This window comes from Raphanus sativus, chromosome 2 (assembly GCF_000801105.2).
Source record: "Raphanus sativus cultivar WK10039 chromosome 2, ASM80110v3, whole genome shotgun sequence".
NCBI classification, from domain to species: Eukaryota; Viridiplantae; Streptophyta; class Magnoliopsida; order Brassicales; family Brassicaceae; genus Raphanus; species Raphanus sativus.
This window is the reverse complement of record NC_079512.1, coordinates 27,315,902-27,343,697: the sequence shown is the minus strand read 5'-3', so window position 1 is coordinate 27,343,697 and position 27,796 is coordinate 27,315,902. Positions and strand designations below refer to the sequence as shown.

At 31.2% G+C, this 27,796-nt stretch overlaps 3 protein-coding genes across 3 annotated transcripts; all 3 read left to right on the top strand.

Moving 5' to 3' along the window:
* The first annotated feature begins 4,057 nt into the window (after window positions 1-4,057).
* On the top strand, window positions 4,058-7,747 carry LOC108843532 (protein DGS1, mitochondrial). The gene is made up of 14 exons (XM_057002858.1): window positions 4,058-4,321; window positions 4,408-4,513; window positions 4,608-4,811; window positions 4,889-5,026; window positions 5,106-5,274; window positions 5,354-5,544; window positions 5,769-5,869; window positions 6,077-6,154; window positions 6,367-6,439; window positions 6,519-6,547; window positions 6,641-6,764; window positions 6,900-7,010; window positions 7,159-7,259; window positions 7,399-7,747. Exons 1-14 carry the CDS (start codon window positions 4,101-4,103, stop codon window positions 7,517-7,519), a joined length of 1,767 nt encoding a protein of 588 aa, XP_056858838.1. The 5' UTR covers window positions 4,058-4,100; the 3' UTR covers window positions 7,520-7,747.
* A 113-nt stretch (window positions 7,748-7,860) lies between these two features.
* LOC108828746 (feruloyl CoA ortho-hydroxylase F6H1-3) lies at window positions 7,861-9,905 on the top strand. The gene is made up of 2 exons (XM_018602523.2): window positions 7,861-8,729; window positions 9,167-9,905. Exons 1-2 carry the CDS (start codon window positions 8,233-8,235, stop codon window positions 9,744-9,746), a joined length of 1,077 nt encoding a protein of 358 aa, XP_018458025.1. The 5' UTR covers window positions 7,861-8,232; the 3' UTR covers window positions 9,747-9,905.
* An 11,818-nt stretch (window positions 9,906-21,723) lies between these two features.
* Window positions 21,724-26,860, top strand: LOC108826669 (bi-functional coumaroyl CoA and feruloyl CoA ortho-hydroxylase F6H2-2-1). The gene is made up of 3 exons (XM_057002857.1): window positions 21,724-21,797; window positions 21,884-22,376; window positions 26,098-26,860. Exons 2-3 carry the CDS (start codon window positions 21,886-21,888, stop codon window positions 26,675-26,677), a joined length of 1,071 nt encoding a protein of 356 aa, XP_056858837.1. The 5' UTR covers window positions 21,724-21,797; window positions 21,884-21,885; the 3' UTR covers window positions 26,678-26,860.
* Window positions 26,861-27,796: the final 936 nt, after the last annotated feature.

Here is a 27,796-nt window from a genome sequence, read left to right as displayed (position 1 = left end):
TGGATAAATTTTAAAAATTAAATTCTAAACCTTTGGATAAACCCTACACCTTTGGATAAACTTTGGAATATCTCTTTACCCAAGGGTTTACGGTTTACCCAAGAATTTAGGGTTTATCCAAAGGTTTAGGGTTTAGTATTTTGAGTTTAGGGTTTAGTATTTTGGGTTTAGATTTAAGATATAAGGGAAGAGGATTGTAGACACCAATTTGACAAATAAAACTTTCAATATTCTGTGTAGATGATAAAAAAACTTTTAAAATTATGTGATGGTGATGAAGAAGAAGCCATAGATGGCGTTACAAAAATTAGTCGACGTATTTTTCACTTCTTTCCCTTTTTTTCCTTTTTAATTTTATTTTCTTTTTTTACTAATCCTACATGGCACTTTGATTGGTGCTAACAATTGAGGTGAATTTGAGAGTTCACCATAGGGGTGAACCCAAGTCTTGTCCATTTTCTAATTAAAGAGAGATTCATTCCCCTTGGTACTAAACCAAAATTAGTAAACTGTAACTTTTATTTATTTAAATGAGTATATAACTGGAGGGACGAGAATAGTAGGATGTCGTCTATATATATTAAAGCCGATTCGAGGAGAGGCTTGAATATACGTAACATTGCCTCCTGAAATAGTGACGGTGCTGTCTTTAGACCAAAAGGTAGGACATTCCACTGGAGGTGCCGGTTTGGCAAACAAAATGCGGTCTTGTATCTTTCTTCTGGTTGAACGCCAAGTTGCCAAAATCCAGACTTGAGGTCAAACTTTGAGAATATTGTTGCTCCTTGAAGGTGCTGAAGAAGTGCTTTTTTATTTGGTAGAGGAAACTTGAAGTCTTGGAGAAATTGGTTTAACGGCTTGTAGTCAATTACTAGCCGGAGTTTTCCTCTTGCCTGCTCTGCACGGTTATTGACGTAGAATGCCTTACATGCCCATGGAGAAGTTGTGTTTGAAACTACTCCTTGCTCTACTAGTTGATCGCATTCTTCGTTAGCCTGCTTCAAAAGGGTTGGTGGCATCCCCGCGTGACTTGCTTTTGTCGGCGTGGTTAGGACGTTTTCTTTGAAGGGTAGCGAAACAAAGAACTGGGAGTTGAGCCATAGTGGTTTGCTGCACTTTTGAAGGAATTCCGTATGAGACTCTGCACATGAGTGTTTCGTCATTTCTTCTTTGATTTTTGCATATGCCTGAGAAATGTATTCTTCCACTGCGAAAAGTCGTGGTACAGTAGTGAAAGATTTGTAGAAATTCTTCCACCGTATGCCTTCTGGTTCGATCGAGATGTTGAATAACTTTTTGAGAGTGCAATATGAATCCCACCCTAATATTACGTCTTTGCCTGGTGCTGTTGATCCAAGGACTGTAGTCGTGATTTGGCATCCTGGAAAAAGCTCAATCGTAATTGGCTTTGATTTGAGTTTGATGGATAATGATCCTGAATTTGCCACACGAAATTGTTGTTGATGCGGTAGCCACATAGAAGACGGGAGAATTTTCGGATTTATTATCGTCGTGTGGGCCCCAGTATCTATGAATGCGATGGCATCGACTGGTTTTTCTTTATGAGCCGGATCAAAGATCTTCACCTGAAGATGTGGAGGGTATTTTTCTTCTTGCTTCGGTGTCTCTGTGATTTTGAAGCAGCAATCTTCATCTTCGTCGTGAGATGATTCAGAGGAATCGTCAGAGTCGGTGTCGGAGTACCCACAAATGGCTCCGCTGTCGTCACTATCATAAGATAGAACTGATTCCAAGTCGTGGGTGTCGATGTCAATATCCGGTGCGATCTTCGATATCGAGCTGATTAGATATTGTTTTTTCTTTTTTGACTTGTTAGGGCAATTCTTAGCATAATGTCCTTCTTTTCGACACAGAAAGCACCTTGTTGACTTCTTGAAGCTTCTTTTCTTTCGAAAGAATTTCTTGCGCCTGAAGGTTGGTGAGCGTTTTGGAAAACGCTTTTTGAATTTCTTGTGTTTTCCATTAGAATCACAAGAGCATGATTTCTTGGACTTCGAGCATTTGATCGATAGGTCTGGTCTTGCACATATTTTTGATAGCTGCTTCGGTCGATCCATAAACTCCATCCAGAACTCCTTCTGTTTGCAAAGTTTGTCGAGAGTTCTGAAGACATACTGCTGGATTTGACCAATGGAGATTTCTTCGATTGTTTGTCCTTGATCTCTGATGTACAGCTTAGTCTGCTGACTAAGATAATCATCAATGGACGATAGGTAGACATGCTTCAGGCTTGGATTATTGAGTCCGTTTAGCGCATAATATCTTCTCGTCTGTCTTTCAAAATGCTTCGCAAGATCTTTCTTTTTTAGAGAACAACATTTTGCTGAGAAGAATTCTTCTTGAATTTGTTCCTTTTGATGTGTTGGAGTGCCAATGAATTCTCTGTGGATTTCTCCTAGTAGCAACGGAATTGTTGTCTGATAGACTTGCTGCTGTCTGTATTCTCCGAGGGAATTCCACCATTCTTTAAGTGCGCCAGACAGTCTCGCTGTGAATTGTTGAATTACCAAATGCAGGGGAGACGTAATAGCTTCTGAGTTCATCCATGCATGGAATTCGTCCAACCGATCATTCCATTTGTCGAAAGGGATATCGTCGAACGTAAATACCATAACCTTTGAAGAGAAACGCTTATTGCGAGTTTCTTCTCTTGGGGCTTCATAATTCATGTCTTGTGGTGGACTGCGCACATGTTAAAAAAGGAATGGGATGCACTGAAAAATTACCACTTTACATCTTATTCTAATCTTTTGGATGGATTGTGATAAGATACATAAACTCGAGTTTACTCGTTAAGTCATAATGTTTTAAGAAAGATCTCGTAGTCAAGGCAGGCCTGAAGATTTGGAAGTAGTAACCGAGTTAGTAAGTATTTTATTTTTTCAATACAAATTTAAAGATCTATGTCTATATATTTTTATTTAAAAAATTTAGAAATCATAGTTGAAAGTTTTTTCGGTTTTGCCAAGAACCGGCCCAACTCTTAACATTTATTGGCTTTGAGCTAAAGCCTTATGGTAAAGAAGGAAAAGTGTGTTCTGTATTTGATACACGATAATTATATAACCATCATTCCTCATACCAGATGCATAGCCAACATACTTGAAAAGTATCAGTTTGATGAAGTATGTTATGTGCTTCGCTGTTACCAGAGCTTGGCCTTTTACCATTTCACCTAAACCGAGAGAGATTAGTGATGAAGATAAAAGGACAGCAAGGTCGAGGTGCAAAATGCATAACAATATTGTTAACAAACATTTTTTAACATGATCCAAAGATACCACACCTAGGGCCGGTCTTCAATACAAGCTCAACCATTAGCTTGAAGGTTGGTATTTTTAAAACACTTTAGGGGGAAACTACACTAAATAGCAGTTAGTTCATACGGTCAAACTTGGTTGGTTAAAACTGTAGTGGCGAATTCGAGTTCCAAATTCAGCACACTTGCACTGATTCAAAAAAAAATTAGTTACTTCTAGGCATATACAAATAAAATATTAAAAATTTTAGGCATATACAAATTAAAAACTGGATCTGGACACAACACAATAAAATATTGACATGGATCTTCAATTTTTAGGTTATATACATCAATATAAACTTCCAAACTTCCAAATAAAAACTCTTAACAAATGGTTATGGTATGAATATCAATTTGTGGCGAATTTATACATACAAAGTCGCATTTGTTTACATCACAATGCCTTTTGTTCTTTTTTGTCAAACACAATACCTTTTGTCAAGTTTACCACCTCCCCCACAAAAAAAAAAGAAAAAAAAGTTTACCACTTCCCTCTCCCATCCATTCTTTATATTGCAAACTTTTTATTTTGAACAAATATATTGCAAAATTTATCAATTCAAATCAACCCTAAACCCGACCCAAAATTTTATTAAATGCGAGTTGGTCTTTACCGATTGAAGAATCAGCCCAGTATTTGTAGGTCCTCCTAACCCAATAACAGCCCAATAAGAATCCACATTATATGTTTTTCTTTTTAATTTAAAAATCCCAAATATCTCTCTCCCTACCGAAAGGTTTAACCGAGAATCAAAAAAAGTCGAATACTCTGACTGAAATGGATTCTCAACCTCCGGCGAACGAATCGTCACCGTCAAACACCGGAGACCTAGTTCCTTTCTATTCCAATTACTTCTGGAATCGCGTCGCTTCCTTGATTCCGACTTCTAATTCAATTCTCCTCCGAAAACTCTCAAATCTCTATCGCCAAGCCTTCGCCAAAACGCGACGTGCATCCTTCCCTCTTCCTCTACCTTCCGAGTTCCCATGCTCCTCTCCGTAAGATTCTCATCGCCTCTTCTGTAATTTCCGTAACTTACTAATTTGAGTTCTGAGCATACACACACTTTGTTGATTATCTTCAGAAACTTCTCGGCGGTTTACGTGGTGTTGGAGGAGATAATGGCTGACGTTCTCTCAAACTTGCATGATATCCAGAAAAGTTTGGATTTCTGGCAGTCTAGAGCTGAGGTTGAATCACACTGCTCACTCACTCACACAACACTAACTAACATTTTAGCTTAGTGAACGTCGTCGTTTAAAATGTGTTTCTCGTGACTATCAGGGATCTAATGCTCGAAGAGCTTACTTTATGATGTTTGAGAGAGGACCTGTAGCTTTTGTGAATGAGAGTAGGAACTTCGTCCGCAAAACTCTCAGTGAGGATTCCGCGGTGCAGCATCTCTGTCAGTTGTCTTCCTCTCACATGTCTCATAGGATTAGGGTTTTGATGGAGTTGAGATCTGCACTCGCTTCCTTTCTTGCTCAGGTTATTATTATTATTATTATTTTTTTATCATGTGTAGCATTGTTTTGACAGTGAACTGATTTCAATTGGTTCTCTAGCTTTATGTTGAATTGAATAAACGTGGGGAAGATCTTTTGAAGAATCCAGAGAAGTCACTCCCGTCATTGCTCGCTGTTATCAATCGACTGTTTTCCGACTTGGAGGCTTCTTTCACTCATTTACATGCTGCGCGTGAGGTAATCACTCACTTATGTTGAAACTACCTTCCATTTGTGATGGCCCTGATTCTTCTGTTTTACTCGTATTTGTTGACAGTCTGATTCTTCTTCTATTGATGGAAGTTACTCGATGCCGCTAGTGTTTGATCGGCTCCCTGAGATTAATGAAGAAGGATCACAGTGGACTGATTGTGAACTAACAGACGCTATCAACCTAGTTCATAAGAATTTGGAAAAACTTAACTCGTATTTATCAGTTATGGTAGGTGTTGCCAGTATTCTTGTTTACAGAAATCATCATGTAATAATTCACCTAAATTCCTTTTTTTCGTTTTTAATAGGTAGGTAAGCATCGAAAGCCAAGGAGGATGACTCTGTACTGGGTCCGATATACATGTGGTGCAGTTGGGCTCTCTGTTTTTTCTATATGGCTACTACGTCATAGCAGTTTGATGGGAAGTCCTGACATCGATAATTGGATTCATGATGCAAAAGAAGCGACAATGAGCTTCTTCAGTGATCATGTTGAGCAACCGGTTTGTTCAGCCTTCTCTGATTTTAAATGCAACTAGTAACTTTTCATTCTGATCCAAATGTCTTGTTGCATATAAAACTCTATTAAAGGATTATAAACAATGGCCAATGCGACTCTCAGTGTGGTCCTTACCCAAAATGGATGTTTTGGCGAGTTAAAATGATTGAGTTATTAGTTTGTTTGCGGGGCCTGGAATTTTCTGAATTTGTTTCTTTATCTTTGCAGCTGCTTGCCATTAGGGATGAGCTCTTTGATACTTTCCGGAAAAGGCACAAGGGTGTTATGGAAACTGAAGAAGTGCAGCTGACGCAAGACTCACTGCATAGGTTGATATTCATTTCCTTGAGCTTTTCATCCTTGTTATTGTATATCTGCGTGCATAGTTCCCCTTTCATAATAGCAATGTACCTGTTATATTCATATGTAATTCACTTATCTAGGGGTTCAAATAACAGTAACCAAAAATATCCGTAATCATTCTTTTAATGCTTCTTATTTCTGGCTGCACTCTTGATTTTCTATTTGCTATGCAGAATGCTGAGGAATTTCTGCGATGAAAAGGTCCCAGATAATGCATCTGATCAGCAGATGCTTGAAGTTGTTATGAACCGGTACAACTCTGAACATTATTCTTTGTTAGGCAGCTAAAGGCACATTGAATTGCCTTCACAACGACTACATATTCTGCATTCATTTAGTCAAGGAAATAAGTGGGACTATATTAATTCTAATGAACAACAAATATGGACGTTTTAACCTTTGATATTAAAGTTCCACCACAATGAGATTGGGTATATATTTGAACTTTTCCTTCTAATTGCAGGTATGAAAAGGAACTTGTGCACCCTATTCATAACCTCGTTAATGGAGAGCTTGCACGTGGTTTGCTTATCCAGGTAGTTTATGTTCTTAGCATAAAGCTGTAGATTACTGTTTTTGAGATTCTAATTACATCAACATTGTTTCGTCTTTCAGGTCCAGAAGCTTAAACTGGATATAGAAACGTAATTTCATTAAAACCATTAGCTCCAAGTTAAATGTAGTGTATCTATCCCTTGATCATTTCATATATATAACTGAGTAATCTTCTCCTGTAGAGCGATGCTTGAACTGGATCAGATACTTCGTGCAAATGAAATAAACTTTGCCATTCTAGCTGCACTACCTGCATTTTTTCTCAGCCTTGGTATGCTCACATTGATTCGGACATGGCTTAAACAGGTGAGGAGAATTGATAACTCAAGGCAAACCAAATGTGACAGTGATACATATATGTGTAGTTCAGTTTTTATACATATGAGTGAGACTCGTTGTGCACAGTCAATGATGCAGCTATGATTTCACTGGTATGAACAGGATAGCAGAGCTCAAGGACGTGGAAGAATAGCACGTATTCACAGGAGGCTACTTGTCGTTGAAATTGAAAAGAGAATTATGCAGTATCAGAGCTACATTGAACAAGGACGTGTAAGAGATGTCCACCATTTTATATATATATATATATATAATATATATATATCCTTTTAAATTTAATCATTTATTTATTTATTTTACGAATGTGTCTTGAAGAAATCCTTTACAAAGTTCCCGACTGTTTCTTGATACTATTTTACAGGATAAGGATGCAGAAAATGTATTTGGTTTGCTAATTTACAGCCTTGAACGTTTGTACCGGGTTGTTGAGAAACCTGCAAGAACAAGCGGCGAGTGGGATTTGTAAGTTTTCACTTTTTTTTTTTATCACATAAAACGTTCAATCATAAATTGGTTGCATCTAAGCAAAATCATCTTCAGCCTATAACTTATGTGTTTGGGGTATGTGTGCCAAACTGACTGATGTGTGTTGTATAAACAGAGTGAAACAAGATCTGATCGAGTTAGGAATGCCACAGCAGCAAACGTCGTACAAACTAACGGTGACACAACGGCTAGTAAATGTTTATGACTGCTTGCTTCCCACTCTGAAGCGACAATAACTCATCACTGGTTCTTGATCTCCCTTTATGAAATTCCAATTTTATTCAATTATTCCTCCCCCAGCAGTGCTTGCTTGACGGCCTTTTTGAAGTTTTTAGCCCCAACGAATACCTCTTTACCTTTTTGTTCTCTTCTTGAGATGGTAAAACAAAGTTACACTTGGAAGATTGTTTTTAAATTCAGGATGTGGGTATCTTATCTCCCTTTATTGAAACCTGTTTTTTTTTTTGTGGTCTTGTATAAGTATTACTTCGGCATCAACAGTCTCCAACCGTTTTCAGTCCCATTCGTTTTTTTTTTTTGAACAATTCTCAGTCCCATTCCATCTCTAGTGAATCTAGTGGCCACTCTAATATTTAAAACATGTTTTAATATGTAGAACCCGCCAGTGCTATCATCTTGGTAGATTCAGAGAGTGATGAGATTGGGGTCTGTAACTGTAACCAGAACAATCCAAAAAAATCAAGATAGTGGGTCTTGTGGTTTGTGATCAGTTGGACTTTCAATCCAATTTGTGATTGAAAATGACACTAACAACTTTGGGTGTCGTGGGAGACCAACACGATTTTTTTGTTTTTGTTTTTCTTTTATTGCCAATCTGAGTATAACTTTTATTAGGTGAATGAGCATAAGGACTTTTAGGTCATTTGCATGTATAAAAGACACTACCCAAATCATAATATTTTCAATCACTCACTAACTATCTTAAACAATGACTCCAATTCCAAACACCGACGTGAGAGAGTTCGTGGTGAACCAACGAAACGGAGTTAAAGGGCTCGTCGACTCTACGAAACCAACCACACTTTCTTCTCCATACATTCAACCTCCTCAAGAGCGCCTCACTTCCGACAAGATCCTCTCATCACCGTCGCAAGTTCCTGTCATCGACGTGTCCAACTGGAATGACCCGCACGTGGCTAGTGAGATCTGCCACGCAGCGTCTAAGCTCGGATTGTTTCAGATAGTGAACCACGGGATAGCTCCAACGGAGTTGAAGGCTTTGGTTGCGGCTGCACGTGGGTTTTTCGAGTTGCCGGCGGAGGAGAGGAGAAGGTATTGGAGAGGAAGTTCGGTGTCGGAGACGGCGTGGCTGACCACTAGCTTCAATCCTTACAAAGAGAGTGTTTTGGAGTGGAGAGACTTCCTCAAGTTTGAGTTTCTTCCTCAACGACGTGGCTTTGATGCCACGTGGCCTCCTGTCTGCAAGTAAGTACAGTTATCTGTAAACAACAACAGTTCTGTTTACTGTTTGGTTTTTATCATTTAGATTTTTTTAATACTTTAAAATAACATTGGCTCTTTTTTTCTTCAAAAATAAACACACGAGTGAAAAGAAAAATCCTAAAATAGCATTAGTTAAAAAAGTTAACAAAATATTTTAACCAGCTTTAAAAGTATATACTGATTAGGGTTCAGAGTTTGCCGTAATTTAGCCATATTAGCTTTTAAAAAATTTATCTCTGGATGATTCTTTTCCTTTGTGATTTTATGTCATAATTTTTCATACTTAGATAGTTATAATTATCAATATATCTTTATAATATAATTACAACGTAAAAGCAGTTATACGTAAACTATATTATAAGATGTTTTTTTTTTCTGAGAAATTATAAATTTATAAGATGGTTTCATATATTGTGTAGGGAACAAGTGACGGAACATTTCAAGAGGATGAAACCAATCGCCAATAATATCTTAACAATACTTATGAACAATCTAAACTCAACCATCGACAAGACTAGTAAGCAAACACTAATGGGAACAATGAGAATGAATTTCAACTACTATCCGGAATGTCCTGAGCCAAGCCTCGCAATAGGAACTGGTCGCCACTCAGACATCAACACACTCACTCTCCTCCTACAAGAAGACGGTGTCTTAAGCAGCCTCTACGCTCGAGCTACCGAGGACGGGGAGAAATGGATTCATGTCCCTCCAATTTCTGGAGCAATTGTGGTTAATATTGGAGACGTGTTACAGATAATGAGCAATGATAGGTATAGGAGCGTGGAGCATTGTGTGCTGGTTAATAAATCTTGTAGCCGGGTTTCTATTCCGGTTTTCTGCGGACCGGTTAATGATTCGGTTATTGAGCCGTTACCAGAGGTGTTAGAGAACAATGAGATGGCTCGGTATAGAAAGGTTGTGTATTCGGACTACTTGAAGGGATTTTTTGAAAGACCTCATGATGGAAAGACGACCATTGAGTCGATTAAATTGTAAGGATGTGGTTTAAATCTCTCTTTTTATTATTGTTGTTTACTTTTTCGAAGGTTTGCAGTAAAATAACCCTTTTAAATAAGGATTTAAGGGCTTTTTTTTAAAGACCCCACGATGTAAAGAAAACTATTGAGTCGAAATCCCAAGTGGCCGATTTTGGTAGTGATACGTATTGGTAGCACTGTACTGGCACTGTGTGGTGGTCAATGTTTAGTCATACATTTGTGCCATGGGAAAAAGCTGAAATGTCACATGCACAAGAACAAGATGGGTTCAACTTTTTCTATATAGGGTTGATGATACTAATTCATCTCGAGTTTCAGAACATTTCACCCATTATCAAAATATACAGTTTTACATTAAATTATGGTAGATTACGCTAATAAACTAGACTAATAAACTTTTTCTCCAAGGTTTACAAAACTGCATAATCCGAGTAAAACTACACAATCTGATTTTTGATTTTTTTCCAACTAATGCAATAGATAGCTAGATTGTTAGTCACGGACTACTATATATGTAAATTATATGAACAGAATCTAAAGCTCAGAATTTCCATATACCTATGATTTCGTTTGAAAAGAGATTCAAATCCTCAAGAGAGTATTTTACACATTCCCATATCTCGACTACCACTTGACTACGGCCATACAACCAAATATCTACGACGTCTACAATGATCACACGGGAAGCCAAGTGTGGAGGTTGGTAGTTGGTAAGATGCGAAGCCTAACCTGGACTACTTTTATGCATCTTTTATTGCTCGGCACGGCACCTTTTTTTAGAAATGTTCTTTATTCCTTCAACGTAATAACGTTTTAAATTAAAGGTGGTTCAACATAGTACTACGAGTCTGACTTTGAGTGGAGATACGAGGTGATATCTGAATAGATATATCATACTGAGCCATTTTAGCAATAATTCAGTGGTGACGAGCCGTCGTGATTCATGCATGTCCATCCTCCACAAAGTTAGTGATATATATTCAATAAACATAAATAATGAATTAGAAATATAAGTTCATTGGGTAGATAGGAACCAGTTAATTTTGTTATGTATAGTTTAATGATCCAAAATGTAAAAATTAGTATTAAACATCCTCTGGTGGACCTCGCATAATTGAACACACGTGACGTGAATAATCCCACCCATGATTATCAATCATTCTTAAGAAAGAGGGAAATAAAGAGTATGTTGACAAAAAAAAAGAGTATTTTAGTGGGCAGATCGTCCTTGCATAATCTTTTTCTTTTTTATAACGACAGGTTATATAGTGTAGTCTGAACCTTTCTCTTTCAACGAAATTTTGTTTGGTTGTGGACGACCCGTGGGTTCAATTATTTACTTCAGTTTGGTGTTTTAATTGTGTCAAAAAACTCAATCTTCGAAATTACGTGCAGACTTACTTGACTTTGATGAAGTAATTGTACACACACATGGAAAAGGTGATATACATTGTATTTTTGTCCCTTGCAGCAGTTTCAAGCTAGATTCGAAGAATGTCCAAAATGAACAAGGAGTATCAGAACTACTGCTCGTCTTGGAACTTCTTAGGACTAGCTAGTGAAGTGACTCCTAACTTTAATAACATTACTAGCTTTTGACCCGCTCTTAAAAGAGCGGGTATAATTTTTGTTTTAAATTTAATTTTTGATATTGTTTTTCTTTCTGATTATATTTGTTTTTTGGAAAAATGATCGCTGGCTACGTGAAGTATTAGCCATCACATGGCTAACCATGCAAACTAAATTAATATATACCTACCTACACGAAGTATATGTTATGCATGACAACATCCCTCAACTTAATGATATTATGTAATTAACATCACAAATTTATTTTCATTCATCCAAAAACTGATGTAGGTGAAAGAGACCGTTTAAATATCTCGTTTCATCAATTAAAATATTATCAACCTGACCGTAATTTATGTAAAGTTAGATTTTAAACCGCGTTTTAAAAGCGTAAGAATTTTTTTAACAAAATTTAATTTACAAAATAAATATTTTAATATTATTTGATAAGTAATATTTTAGAATTTTTATTTTAGTGTATTTGAAAAGTATATAATTATATTATTTATATTTATATAAATTTTAAAGTCATATAAAATATTATATATTATTTTTAATTATAAAACTTATTTAACGTCAATCTGACATTTTATTTGTTTAAAACTTATTTGATGTCAACTTAAACCAAATATTATCTTGTGTATATAGTTATTAATAATATACTTTTAAGAGTAAATCTAATCTAATAATACAAATCTACTATTACATTTTTACTAAGTTTAAGTAAATGAATTTTTTTTTATGAAAATATAAATAAAATAATTCATTAATTTAATTAATTTTGTATTAAAAATAAAATTTTAGAGTCAATATATAAAAAGACATCAAATAAGTTTTATAATAAAACAATTATCAGATAAGTATATATCAAATAATTAATCAAATGAATTACAGAACTATATTAAATTTTAATAATAAAACAGATTAAAATAATTTAAAAAATAATCTTATATAACTTTCAAATTTAATAGGAACAAAATAATATAATTATATAGTTTTCAAATTCACTAAAATAAAAAGGTAAAACACTACTAATCAAAAAATATTAAGACATATTGATTTTGTAAATAATTTTTGGTTAAAAATATTCATACGTTTTAGATAAATTACAGTCTTATTGGTTATATTTTAATTGATAAGATGTGGTATTTAAACGGTCTTTGTCATCCATATCAGTTTTGGGATGAATGAAATTAAACTCGTGATGTTAACTACATAACATCATTAAGTTGAGGGATGTTGTCATGCATAACATATACTTCGTATAGCTAGGTATACATTAGTTTAGTTTGCATGGTTAGCCATGTGATGGTCAATACTTCATGTAGCCAATAATCATTTTTCCTTGTTTTTTTGGGAATCATATTTTTGTATAAATTTTAATTAAAATATATTTTATTAAATAATAGCAATTTAAAAATTGATTCGGTATATACACGATTAAGGGTGGATTACGGGTCGAACTCGTTCCGCTGATCTGCCACCCCGCGGGTTCTCAAAAAATTTTGGTTATAAAATATGATTTTACAATCCGCAAACAAATAATTTTGTACTAGCACCCGCTCCGCTTAATTTTATGGTTATCAGCGGGTTATATATATTTTAAAAATCATTATTTAATTTAATTATTGTAAAAAATATATTTATAATGATAAATTTATACATGATTTAAATAAGGACGAATGTAGTTATAGCTTCCCTACGAATTTAGGTTTAGTAGTTATCATTTTTAACCATTTACGTTATAATATTACTCAAACTCTTTTAGCAGCTATATTAATATGCAGATATAAACAATTACATATAGTTTTTTAAAAAATTGGATCCAACTATTATGAACAGGGCATGTTTCTGTTTTAATAATATTGATATATACCTTAAAATTCATTGCCTATGTTGATATTAGTATTATTATTGGGACTGTGTTAATGTTCATATAGATCCTGATTTAATATGATCTGTAACAGATTAAAATGATAATTTGCTTTAATAATTATAATTCTAAATTTAGAACAGTGTAATATAATAAAAAGAAAAGATTGATGTCAGAAAAAGGAAAGAACGGATTATTGTTGAATGAAACCGTCGATTTTGACATAATTGGTCCAGAAATGAGGGAATCAAGTGGAAGTAATAAACAAAATCATGGTTATATAAAGAAATAATAAATGGTGCAGTTACAAAAGAAAATGACCTATAAATATGTGGTATATAACCACCACTTACATTGCTTCCTTGTTTTTTTTTAAATAGATCCAACATATATCAATAGGTCATATGCTGCAAAATTAATAGTATTGATGATATGTCATTCCACTAGGGGTTTTAGATTGGTTTAACAAACAAACTGTGTACTCTTGCAATTGATCTAAAACGATTACCATCTGCTTGTTGCTTTTAGAATCTACAATGATCAGTTTCACATCTCTTTTTTTTCAGTTTCACATCTCTTATATGGCATACAATTGCATGAACCTGAATAAATTAAAAACTAAGTAACTCATCCCTCACAAAGCTCCGTGTGAATCATTGCCATGCCATCGCCAGAGAATGCCAATAACTCTTTTTTTTTTCTAATGTAATGAGCTATGACAAACCACAGCCTTGCAAGAGAGGATCAATGAGCCTAAAGTTCAATTCCTCAAGCTATGTCCCAATGATATTGGCATCAACCTCACGTGACCAATACACCACCGGGTTGCCATCTCCCAACGATTGGTTGGCATTGGTATTGTCTTCAATACTCATTGTGTCTACAGTCTTAATCATTTTTCCTTTTCGCTCCACTACCTCTTTCACTAGATGAATAAAATCTAGACCTTGATTCTTTGTTGCTGAGGATAAGATGCTATGCAGAAACTCATTCCTCCATAGCTTTAACTGATGAAGGCTGAACAATCAAATCTCCAGAGCTTTCTCCGACATAGAAGTCATATTCTGATCTCATTCTGTCATGGAGTAGACCTTCACCCACCAAAAGCGCATTACTTGAAAACACCCATATCACACGCGTTATGAAGAATTGTTGAATGCTATCATTATTCTCCATAATATAGTTAGACTTATTTTCCATTGGGCTTTGTTTTGCATAAGCCCCTTCACTCTACGAGACGAACCAATTTTCCTTGAGAGCTAATTCATTGACTTTATCTTGAATCAAGTCGTCATCATCGTAAACATCAAAAACTGGATCTCTAACGATATTTTTAAGGTGAAAGAAAAGGACTTTCGCTTGAGAACGGATAAACGCACACGCTCAATATAGTACCGAGGGGAAACTAAAATAAATACGAATATTCTTATTTATTCTAAAAATGTCAAAGAATCAATGTTTACTTGAATTAGTTGAGAACCAATCTACCAAAAACAAAGTTGAGAAAACTGTTCTCTCAATGGTTCATAAAAACCTTTTTTTAAAGGAAAAATAATTGCTAGCTACGTGAAGTATTAGCCATCACATGACTAACCATGCAGAGTATACTAGTGTATACATAGATACACGAAGTATATGTTATACATGACTACATCCCTCAACTTAATGATGTTATGCAATTAACATCACGAGTTTAATTTCATTAATTCAAAAAAGTTATATAGATGTCAGAATCCATTTAAATCTACCGTTTCATCAATTAAAATATGGTGTATTTGACGGTAATTTTAACAAAATTTAGATTTTGATCCTCATTTTAAAAGCGTTAAAATGTTTTAACAAAATCTAATTTATAAAAGCAACATGTTTTATAAAATTTTGATAAGTAGTGTTTTGACATTTTTTATTTTAGTGTATTTGAAAACTATACAATTATATCATTTTATTTATATTAAATATAAAAGTTATATAAGATATTATTTAATTTTTTTAATTAGTTTAGTCTGTTTTGTTATTAAATTTCAATAAAATATATGCAATTCTTTTGATTAATTGTGTGATATATATATATATATATATAATTATTTCTTTATTTGATCTTTTTTATTATAAAAAACATTTGATGTCGATTTACTAACTCTAATATCTTATTTGTTTAATATAAAAATAATTAAATTACTTAAAATCAATGAATTTTTTTATTTATATTTTCATAAAAATTGCATTCATTTAACTTAATAAACCATATTATATTCTTATATTATTTTATTCTTGAAATTCAATAATTAATAATTGTACACTAGAGATTATTTTTTGTTTAAATGACATCAAATAAGTTTTAAACAAATAAAATGTTAGAGTCAATGAATTGACGTCAAATAAGTTTTGTAATTAAAATTTATCAAATAAGTATATATCATACAATTCATCAAACAAATTACAGAAAATTATTAAAATTTCATAAAAATATTAAGATAATTAAAAACTAAATTACACAATATCTTATATTAATTTCATATCTAATATAAATAAAATAATATAAATATATAGTTTTCAAATACACTAAAAGAAATGTTAAAACACTACATATCAAAAATGTTAAAATATATTGATTTTGTATATTGGATATGTATAAAAAAATTCTTACGCTTTTAATACATCGTGTTAAAGTCTAATTTTAGTTAAACTATTGTCGGATTGGTCGTATTTTAATTAATGAAACGAGATATTTAAACGGTCTCTGCTATCTACATTAGTTTTTCAATGAATAAAATTAAACTTGTGATGTTAGCTACATAATATCATTAAGTTGAGGGATGTTGTCATACATAACATATACTTCGTGTAGCTAGGTATACATTAATATACTTTGCATGGTTAGCCATGTGATGGCTAAAACTTCACGTAGCTAGCAATCATTTTTCCTTTTTTAAACTCATTTTATTAATCAAAGAATATATATAAGAAAATCATAAATCTCTAAAACATATAAGTATCCTATTATTAATAAATCAGATAATTAAAAATACTTAAAATATTTTCCAAATATTCTCCTACATCAAAATGGCAGAGTAAGTTCCTGATAAACAGCTCTTCTGCAGCAAACAGACTGACCAGAGCTATGATTTTCTTTCTCTGCACAGAAGGAAGAATGGTGCAAAGTTCATTCAAGTTCCTCACAACTCTGCGAGGAACAACTTCACTGACAGTAATCATACCACTTAAGGCTACTCAAGGGCTGGATTTTCAGAAAATTAAAATGATGGAATTTTTTTTTTTTGATCAAATAAATGATCAAAATGATGGAATTTCTATTCAGAAAGTCATACACTGAACAAGGACGTGTATGATGTCCACCATTATTTTTATATCATTAATATTTACGAGTGAGTTTTCACTATGATTCCATTAAACGTTTAGCTGAAAATAACTATCAATCATAGAATGGTTAATATTTAAGGAAGAAAAAGCATTTTCTGCTGAAAATGATTGATCTAAAACTTTTAAGCCAGTGATAGTTATCTCAGGATACAAAAATGTTAACTCATAGACCTCCTTTTCTTATTTTCCTGCCTTTTAGGTTTTTTTTTTTTTGTGTTTCGGGTATGTGTACCAGAACTGACAGATGTGTTTGTATAAACAGAGTGAAGCAAGATCTGAGTTAGGAAAGCCACATCAACAAACGTCGTACAAATTAATGGTAACACAACTAGGCAGCTAGTAAATGGTTATGACTGCTTGCTTCCCACTCTGAATATTTCTTCACCGGCAATGCTTGCTTGCTTGGCAGCCTTTGTAAAGATTTTAGCACCAAAATATCTCTTTTTAGAGCATCTCTGAAAATAAGTTTTATTTTAGAGTTTGCAAAACTCTAAATTTGAAATTTTAAAATTTTTTCTCCAGAAACAAAATTTTAAAATTAACTACAAAATTATTTGTATTTTACACTATGATCCTTATATTTTTTATAATTAGTAAGTTCATAAATTTTTTATAAATAACTAGCATATATATAAAATATTACAGTAATATTAATGAATCTTACATTAAATATACAAAATTATAAATAGAAATACATAATCAATACTATTAATTTTGGAACATGACCAGTTGATATGAGTTAGGTCCAATTTAAAATATAACCACCTTCTAAATATTAATAATAACTGATAATTATATATTTTATACAAATATTGTAACCACTAATTCAATTTTAAATTCGGGATTTACTTCTCTCTCCCTGGAACTGTCAACTAACTATAATTTGAGAAAGTACTCATATGACTAACAATTTGTGTGAGTATAATACAAACAAAAATTTGTATAAGTTTAATCACAAAAACATACATATATGTAGGTTCGGAATCGCGAACGTGGTGATCGATTGCTCAGCGGAGGTTACAGTTGCGAATTTACCAAATTTGGTTAATAAATTGGTTTTCTAAACATAATCCATTTTTCTGGGTTTTGAATATTTGGAATGAAATTTATATACTAGATTTACAAAATTGATGAAGGATCTGAAAGAAAAACGCAATATTGCAGCCTATAATGATAAACTTTTCTATGACAGTTATGGAAATGTTTTTGCAGAAACCTAAAGCTGTCATAAGGAAGACGACTATATATTTACAATAGTGCCATTCATTAAATAAATTATTTAGGAAAACAAAAAAAAGTGATGTAGTAGGTTTTAACACGTCACATGCTGTAAAAATAACAACGCCTCAATGCAATAAGCCAATGTAAATAATCAGTTCTCGCACTGTCAACTGCATTATATATTATGGCAGTTTTAATTTTTTTTTCTAAGCGTTAAATTAATCAAACTGATGTGTAAAGAAATGTTATTCAAATATTTCATATTGAAAGTGATTCTCTATCGCTTAATGTTTTGAAACACGCAAAATGTAAAAATTGATCAGTTAGAAAAATACGGTGGCATTGAAATGTTGCAGAGAAATCTAAAATATTCTCTGGGAAAATGGAAATAATTACAAGAATGCCACTCAAAAAATAAAAGAAACAATACACAATACATGATTATATGTCGAATAAAAGTGTGTAAAATGGACCAATATTCCAACAGGCTAAAATAAATGTATATTAATAAATCTCTTTGGTAATTTAATAATAGCTACATTTGTCTGAAACTTAAAAATATATCGTAATAAATTTTAAATATTTTGGAATATATATATTCTATTAAAACAAAATATATATATATAGCCTGATGGAAATATATTTCTTAAATTTATTTACTATAAAATAATGTAAATTATTTTTCCATACCAATCAGGCATGCAAGATTTCTTGTGGATTTTTATTATATTTACAACATATATATAATATAAAACTAAATTGTAATAACAAAACTACATATATATATATAATGTGGACCATCATAAAATTGTAATAGATCATGGATAACAAAAATACACTAATCTAAATCAAAACAATTAGTTTTGTTAATATATTCATAATCCATAAATTATATCATCTTTTTATTATAAAAACTAAAAATCTAACTTCGTAATTAGAATAAAAATAAATTCTAATAATATAACTAAAAATTAAAAATAATAAAAATTATATATTGATTCTACCAGTGATTCAACTGGTAGCTGGATTCTAGGTTTTAACGGGTTTTCATGGTTTTATCGGATTATTAAATAATAATTTTGATGAAAACTCAAACTGGAACACCGGGTTTACCGGTTCAACCGCGGGTCCGAATCGAGTTTCAAAATACTGGAAAAGTCTATGGTTACGTAAAATCATAAATTCAATTCAATTATCAAAACCTCTTACTAATAAATTTTGAAAATGTATACAAAAATATGAATAAAAACACAAATATAAAACTAAATTTCTAAAAAAATTAAAAACAAAAATATACCCGCCCTTCGAAGGACGGGTCAAAATCTAGTCAATACTATTAAAACAAGAGAACTTTTTATCTACTTACAAATAGTATATGTTGGTCTATTACATTAATTTAATTTCCTATTATTTCTCCTACAACTAACTTAGTTATTAACAAATATATATCATATCTAACCAACAATTTTAATATTTTCAAAATAAGATATCTAAAAAGATATTTTTTCTAAGATTACATTTGATAATATCTTTTATTTAAAATATAAATATACATTTCTTTTAATATTTAGTTTTAAAATAATAAAAATCATAATTAATATTAACTATACTGAAAAACGAATTATTGATTCATTTTCATTTATATAATAAGAAATAACATTTTAATAATATTTATATAATAAAATTTATATTCATAATTAAATTACTACACCAGTTAATAAATTTAAAGTAACTTAATCCATTTATTAGCTATTTTATAAATTATAAAATAACAGAATAAAATATATTCATGAATTTTCTAACATACCTCAACTTATAAAAATAAAAAAAAAAAAATATATAAACTAATAATAATTAATATATATAATTTAATATATTTATCTAATGTGAGACAGATTAAATGGCAATAGTTAATTTATATAATAATAATGAAAAATAATAAAATAAAATAATTTTTGACCAATATGAAAATTAAAATCAATTTATATGATATTTAAAAGTTTTAAAATATAACTAAAATTGATATCATGTGGGTTATATAAATAAATTATCTTATTTTCATAAAATTATATTAATGTAAATTTTAATTTAATTAGTTTAATTTTAAATTTGTATAGCTAATTTTTGAAAAATTAGATAATGTCATTCATAATAGATCCACCATTCATCTAAACATTCATGAATTAAAATGTTTTAAATATATGACAATTTAAATCAAATTGTATTATATAATGGATCATCCATCGGTTCAACCGGTTGCTGAGTCCTGTGTTGTAGTATTTTTATGGGTCTTATAGAACTTTTAAATAACATTTTTTCTGTAAACCAAACCAGAATATATATAGGATCACTGGATTGTCGTTTAAACAATGGGTCAAGGTCGAGTTTCAGAACACTAAATATAATGTTTCATGTATAACATTTAATTGTAGATACACAATCAAAAATACAAATTTATATCATATAAATTTGTTTTGTTTCGAAAAATTCCGCGCTTTGAAAGTTCGGATCAAAATCTAATCTTATATATTAAAATAGAAGTAATAACTCATTTTATATGTGATTTTTTTTAAGTTGGACCATTCATTTAAATGTTTATTAAATATATTTTTGTTATTATTTTATAATATCCTTACCATAAATTTTGTTCATGTGTATATTACATAAGTTGCCATTAAATTTTAAATTATTCCTAGAATCTAGGTATAACTTCTTTCCTATTAATATTTATTAATATTTATGTAACTAGCTAATTTTTTATTATATCTAAATATATTCATTAATTTCGCATATCAAGATCTAGTTAAATATTACTGAGGTTCTTTCAAAGAGTATATATATAATGATAATATTAACATAATATTAACACTAGATAATGCTAAATTTTAAACACTTAATGTAAATATACTAAAAGTATATTGAAACTAACTTGTTCTTCAAATCTTTTCTTTTAGTTTTGAAGATTTTTATAGATTTCACATGCTTTTTAGTCTTGGTCTATAAGGTACACATCTTCTAGTCTAACATATCTCTGATAGATAGTAACCAACGAAGATTTAACAATCAAAACTCCAGAGCTTTCCCTGACATAGAAGTCATATTCTGATCTCATTCTGTCATGGAGTAGACCTTCAAACACCAAAACCGCATTACTTGATAACACCCACGTGCTGTATCAAGTTTCTTACTGTTTCTTGATGTTGTTACAGGATAAGGATGCAGAAATGTATTTTGGTTTGCTAATATACAACCTTAAACATTTGCACCGGGTTGTTGAGAAACCTGCAAGAACAAGAGGCGAGTGGAATTTGTAAGTTTTTCACTATGATTCCATTAAACGTTTAGCTGAAAACAACTATCCGTCGTAAATGGTTAATATTTAAGAAAGCAAAAGCATTTTCTGCTGGAAAATGGTTGATCTAAAACTCTTAAGTCAGTGTGTGTTAGTAATCTCATGATAGAAAATGTTAACTCATGGACCTACTTTTCTTATTTGCTTCCTTTTTAGATTATTTTTTTTTGTGTGTTTTGGTATGTGTGACAAGATTAGATTTTTTGTGTTTTTGATATGTGTGCCATGATTAGATTTTTTTGTGTGTTTCGGTATGTGTGCCAGAACCGACGATGTGTTTGTATAAACAGAGAGTTACGAGAGCACTATTACTGAGGTTCTTTCAAAGAGAATTTCTCACTACATATATTAATATTACAGAAGGAGAGTCTTTAAAAATCTTGAGAGATACATGAGATTTTCCATTATAGTATTACTATATTTGATGAATGGTTCTTTTTAAGAACTTCTAGATGCGGATGACTTGAGTTTTTGGTCTATAAATAGAATAATATATAAAAAAAATCAAGATAATGGACCTTGTGTGTTTGTGATTGGTTGGACTCTTACCCAATTTGTAATTGAAAATGACATCGACAGCGTTAGGTGACGTGGTGGCTAACATAACTTTGTGTTTGGACATGCTTTTCTAATGCCAATCGTGTAACTTCTAGGTGAATGAATTCATGTCTACTTTTTCATGTATAAAAGAAAGTATTCATATCACAAGGTATTTTCATTCACTCACTAGCTATCTTAGGCATGACTTCAACCACTGACGTGAGAGAGTTCGTGGTGAACCAAAGAAGCGGAGTAAAAGGGCTCGTCGACTCTCTAAAACTAACCACACTTCCTTCTACATACATTCAACCTCCTCACAGACGCCTCACTTCCGACAATATCCTCTCATCATCATCACAAGTTCCGGTCATCGACGTGTCCAACTGGAACGACACGCAAGTGGCTAGCAAGATCTGCGATGCAGCGGCTAAGTTTGGGTTGTTTCAGATAGTGAACCACGGAATAGCTCCGGTGGAGTTGAAGGCTTTGGTTGCGGCGGCGCGTGGGTTCTACGAGTTGCCAGTGGAGGAGCGAAGTAGGTATTGGAAAGGAAGTTCGGTGTCGGTGACTGCGTGGCTGACCACTAGTTTCAGCCCTTACAAAGAGAGTGTTTTGGAGTGGAGAGACTATATCAAGTTTGAGTTTCTTCCTCAGCGAGATGGCTTCGATGCCACGTGGCCTCCTGTCTGCAAGTAAGTACAGTTTATCGGTAACCAACAACAGTTCGGTTTACGGTTTGGTTATTATCAGTTTATGTTACGTAAAAGTATAACTAAATAGTTATAATTATCAATATATATATATATATTTTTTTTTTGCAACTTATAATTATCAATACTGTTAACCACAAAAAAAAAAAAAAAAAAAAATTATCAATACTAGGATGTGGACCTCCGCGGAATCGCGGAGGAAAGTTAATATCAAGTTTTCAATATTAATTTTCAATGGTTACGTATAAAATGTTTTAAAATAAAAATATATGTTTTCTAAGAAATATATATAACTGATATTGTTAAACTAAAAACATTAAAGATGAAAATAAGATTATTTGAACTTTATTATAAATAAAAAGATATTGAAAACACTAATGCCAAAAGGATGCAACCCTTCAAAAGTATTAAATTTCCAATATTATTTTTAAAGTATTATTTATTAAATGTTCAAAGAAAAAATGATAATATATACTTGTTTATTAAAATATATAACTGATATAGTGAAAACTAAAAGTATTGAAGATGAAAATAAGGTTATTCTAATTTTATTATAAATAATAGATATTAAAAAAACTTATGCCAAGTGATGCAATCCTTCAGGTTAACTAAACAATATTAAAATTTCAATATTATTTTAAAAATGATTGTATATTAAAATTGAAAAAAAAGTTTATATATTTGTTAACTTATTCAATTTTCTATCATGAAATGGTTCCAGTGAAAATGAACAATATAAGATACAACTCTTCAATGAATGAAAATGTTTTCTTCTTAATTGATCAAATATTTAAAAGATTATTATTATGTTCATATTAATTTTCAGAAAAGAAATAATTCTTTAAGGAATGAACACGTTTTTCATTAAAAAAGAATTGACATTTAGTGATACTGCTATATTGACATGTATAATTTTTAAACAATTCTTTAAAAGGTGCCATTGTTACCCACAGTTAGTGAAATAATTCTTTAAAAAGTGCAATTGTTATTTGAGGAAACGCGTTGGTTCAGGACGAAAAATAACTCTTTTGCCTTAATATATGATGGTGTCACTTATTGTATAAAATTAATCAGTCCTGACCATTGGTTTGTATAAACTATAATATGATAGTTGTATAGTGGGAAAACCAATTACAGTTTTACGAGAATATAAAACTCTTATAATGAGAAGATAACTCTTAAAACTAATAAATACATTTATTAAGATATTATAACTACTTTTAAAAAAGTTCTAATAGTTGCATGTTGAAAAAAAAATGTAGGAATACACTTATTGAAATATTTTATCTACTTTAAATTTTTTTTTCAGTAGTTGCATGTTGGAAAAACAAAATTAATCTCATTTTTAATGAAAAACACAATTCTTATATAGAAAAGACACAACTCTTAAAATTAATAATTGTACAAATATACTTATTTAGATATTATAACTACTTTTGGAAAAAAAAATTAGTAGTTGCATGTTGGAGAAACAAACCAATCTTTTTTTTTAATATACACACAACTCATCAATAAAAATCCTAATTAATGTCTAAAGATGCAACTTTCCATTTTAAAATTGTGTCTTTTCGTTTTAAGAGTTGTACTGTTTTTTTTTTAAGTTGTCAAAATATAGAAATGTGTATCTTTTCATTTTAATAATGCGTTTCTTCACCATAAAAGTTGCATTAATTTATTTTTACTTTGTCAAAAATGGCTAAAATGTAACTTTCACTCTAACACTTATTTTTTCATCTTAAGAGTTGCATTGGTTTAAAATAAATTGCCAAAATGTATAAGTATGTAGTTTTTCATCTTAATAACTTTTTATCCTACAAAAAAAAAACTTTTTATCCTAAATTTTCATAAGTTTTTAATGAGTTATCTTTTGATTCTATATATATATATAATTAATATATTTAAAAATATTAAAATTGATTAATAACATTCTAGTGGCAACAACAGCAAGGTCGCTTGCTATAGTTATTATCCTACTTTATATTTTGGTTGGACACTTAAGTCATCTTGTTTGTCTAGTATGTAATCCTAATTGCTAGTATTATTATAGTATCTTTAGATGACTTCTGTCGAACCCAAATTTTTTATGTTTTATGCTAATACAAACTTCGCCATGTGTAAAATCGTGAAACACTAACGATGATTAGGTAAAACTTACGTTCTGCATATATTCCGATTTCGACGAAAAGAGAAGAAGAAAGACTATTTATGTGCGCATTATCATAATTTAAATTCTATTTCTTAATTATTTGTACACTTTGTGCAACCGTGATACAATCTATAGTTAAGTATCAATAGTTAAGTTACAAGAAAATACCAAAAGGTTTAAAAAAAATACCAAATGAATACCAAATGACAAACTTTAACAGAGACTAAAAAATAGAAAATGAGATACAAGATGAATACTAAAAGATCGAAGATGAATATTAAAAGAACCAAGTATATTTTGTAAAATATTTCTGCCGTAAAAAGTTCAATATATAGATTGTGAAAAGGTACATTAAGGGCTACTTTAGAAAGTATGTGTTGTTTGAGATGAGAACTCTTCAGAGGAAACTGCAATAAGACTTAAGACTTTTAAACCAAAATAATTTTAGGACCTTTAGATATTAAAACAAATAATTATAACAGTCAGATAGTAACTTTTCAATTTATTTAAAAATTATGAAAATATATGTTTGTTAAGAGATGTGTTGTTTAAATAAAAAATGAAAAGATATGTTTGTTAAAGGTTGTGTTGTTTAAATTAATAACTGTTTAAAGAAGAGTTGTCAAATATAATATTTTTTGATGACATCATCAAAAATGTTTTATGTCCTTTAGATCATATAAAGAAGAGAATTTTGACTATTGGATTGAATTTTTTTTTTCCTATAAAAAAAGATGAAGTCACAAAGTACAAGATTTGAGTTTGCTATTATATATAGATATGTTTGTGATATAATTAGAACTTCAAAATAGTTATACGCACAACCGGTTCTAGGTACTCACGTTGATTTCCAATTTTTTTAAAAATTATTAATACAGGTTTGCTAAAAGTTTTTCTTTACTAAATTTGACCTAAAAATGTTTATGTTCTCATAAATTTACCACGGCTTTATGCAGTGCCGTGCTCCAAGCTGCACTAAACGATTAAAAATTATATAACACCACCTAGTTATAAAATACTATATACATTGACTAGTTTATATAGTAAAAATAAATGAAAAGTTAAACTACTAAACATAAAATTAGTTTTTTTTTTCAAAAAAGTTTAAGTAATATTTATATGATTAGGCTTAAAATTTATAAAGCAGCCCAATCAAGTAACTTTTTATAAGTAATAATAATAATAATAATAATAATAATAATAATAATAATAATAATAATAATAATAATAATATTTTTATATGATACAACTAATTTTAATTTATTGTATTGTTTTTTACCGATAAAAATGATCATATACCAGTTTAGTTGCTTAAATATGAAAACCATAATTTTATAATATATTCTTGTTTTCTTTATTTTAATTATCATAACTTTTTCAACTTTTTAAAAAAATTATATTTTTATTAATTGAATTTTCGTAGATGAAACTAAAAAAAATACCCTTCATTGTTTTATAAAAATTGGATGTCCTAAGGTAGTGCTTCAATTTTGAACACTGAGGCACGGCTCTGGCTTTATGTAAACTATTATAAGATGGTTTCTTAAATTTGTATAGGGAACAAGTGACAGAACATTTCAAGAGGATGAAACCAATAGCCAATAATATTTTAAGCATACTCATCGAGAATCTAAACTCAACCATCAACGAGTCTAGTCAACAAACACTAATGGGAACATTGAGAATGAATTTTAACTACTATCCGGAATGTCCTGAGCCAAGCCTTGCAATAGGAACTGGTCGCCACTCAGACATCAACACCCTCACTCTCCTCCTACAAGAGGATGGTGTCTTGAGGAGCCTCTACGCTCGAGCGACCGAGGACGGGGAGAAATGGATTTATGTCCCTCCAATTCCTGGAGCAATTGTGGTTAATATTGGAGATGTGTTACAGATAATGAGCAATGATAGGTATAGGAGCGTGGAGCATTGTGTGCTGGTAAATAAATCTTGTAGCCGGGTTTCTATTCCGGTTTTCTGCGAACCTCTTCATGATTCAGTTATCCAACCGTTACAAGAGGTGTTAGAGAACAATGAGATGGCTCGGTATCGAAAGGTTGTGTACTCGGACTACCTGAAGGGTTTTTTTGAAAGACCCCATGATGGCAAGGGGACCATTGAGTCGGTTAAATTGTAAGGATCGGGTTTATAAAAATTAAAATTATCTATGTCAACATCGACTTAGACTTATATTAGTCAAGAGAGTCTTCATCGACTATGTGTGGCATCACTGGCATGTAATGTAAGATATTATTTGTGTGGTGTGTCATGTAAGATATTAAATATCTAAAAAATATTTTACGAAACACTCTCTCTTTCATATCGTCGTTTTACATTTTTGCACATAGATTAAAAAATTATTTAATTTTGCATATTTTCAATATAAAAACATCATTACCCATATACATACTCATATTTTAACTAATAAAAAATAAACAAGAGAATAAAATTAATAAATTATGTATTGAAATGCTAAAACGACACTTATTTTGCAACTAAAATTTCTTTACAACGGTACTTAATATGAAACGGAGGGAGTATTTCTTAGACTTTGTACTGTAACAACGGAGTTTGGAGTATGTTGCGATCAAAACTAAGTGAGCTGAGTTATTTAAGTCTTAAGGGAGTTTCTCGAGTTTTTAAAAATATTTTTGAGTGTTTTTAATAAAACAAAAATCTTTTCTACCCTATTTTCTTTATAAAAATATTTTTGATCCTAAGCATTTTTATTGTAATTGCATCTGTTATGTGTTTGTAAAATTGGTACAGAGCAATGACAGTCTAAACTAAGATAATTATTTTTCCAACGAAGTTTTAGTATCCATAACCTTAGGCTAGTAAGTAAGGTATACTCTTTGGTTGCCACATCAGAAATTCTACTAAACCAAAGAAAAATAATCAAGTGAACGATTCATGAAGTCATAATGCTCGGATACCCTGTGCTTCAAAAGAGAAAGAATCTGGCCTCGGTTAAGTAGCAAAAAAACACTAGGTTAATTTGATGGCGAATATCTATATATATAAAAAAATGTTGCTTCTTTCCTGTTGTGCCACGTCACTAAGTCGTTCGACAACAGGGTGACACGTGTCCTGATTTATTTAAACGCTGCGCATCATTTCTATTTCTATTGGGCTTTGCTTATGTGTTGTGCTTTGGGTTTGGGCTGTGTCTGCCCCCATGTTCCTCCGCGTCGATCTCAGTTCGCGTTTGAAGGTCCTCTCCTCCTCAAGCATCTCCTCCACGCAATCCACCGGT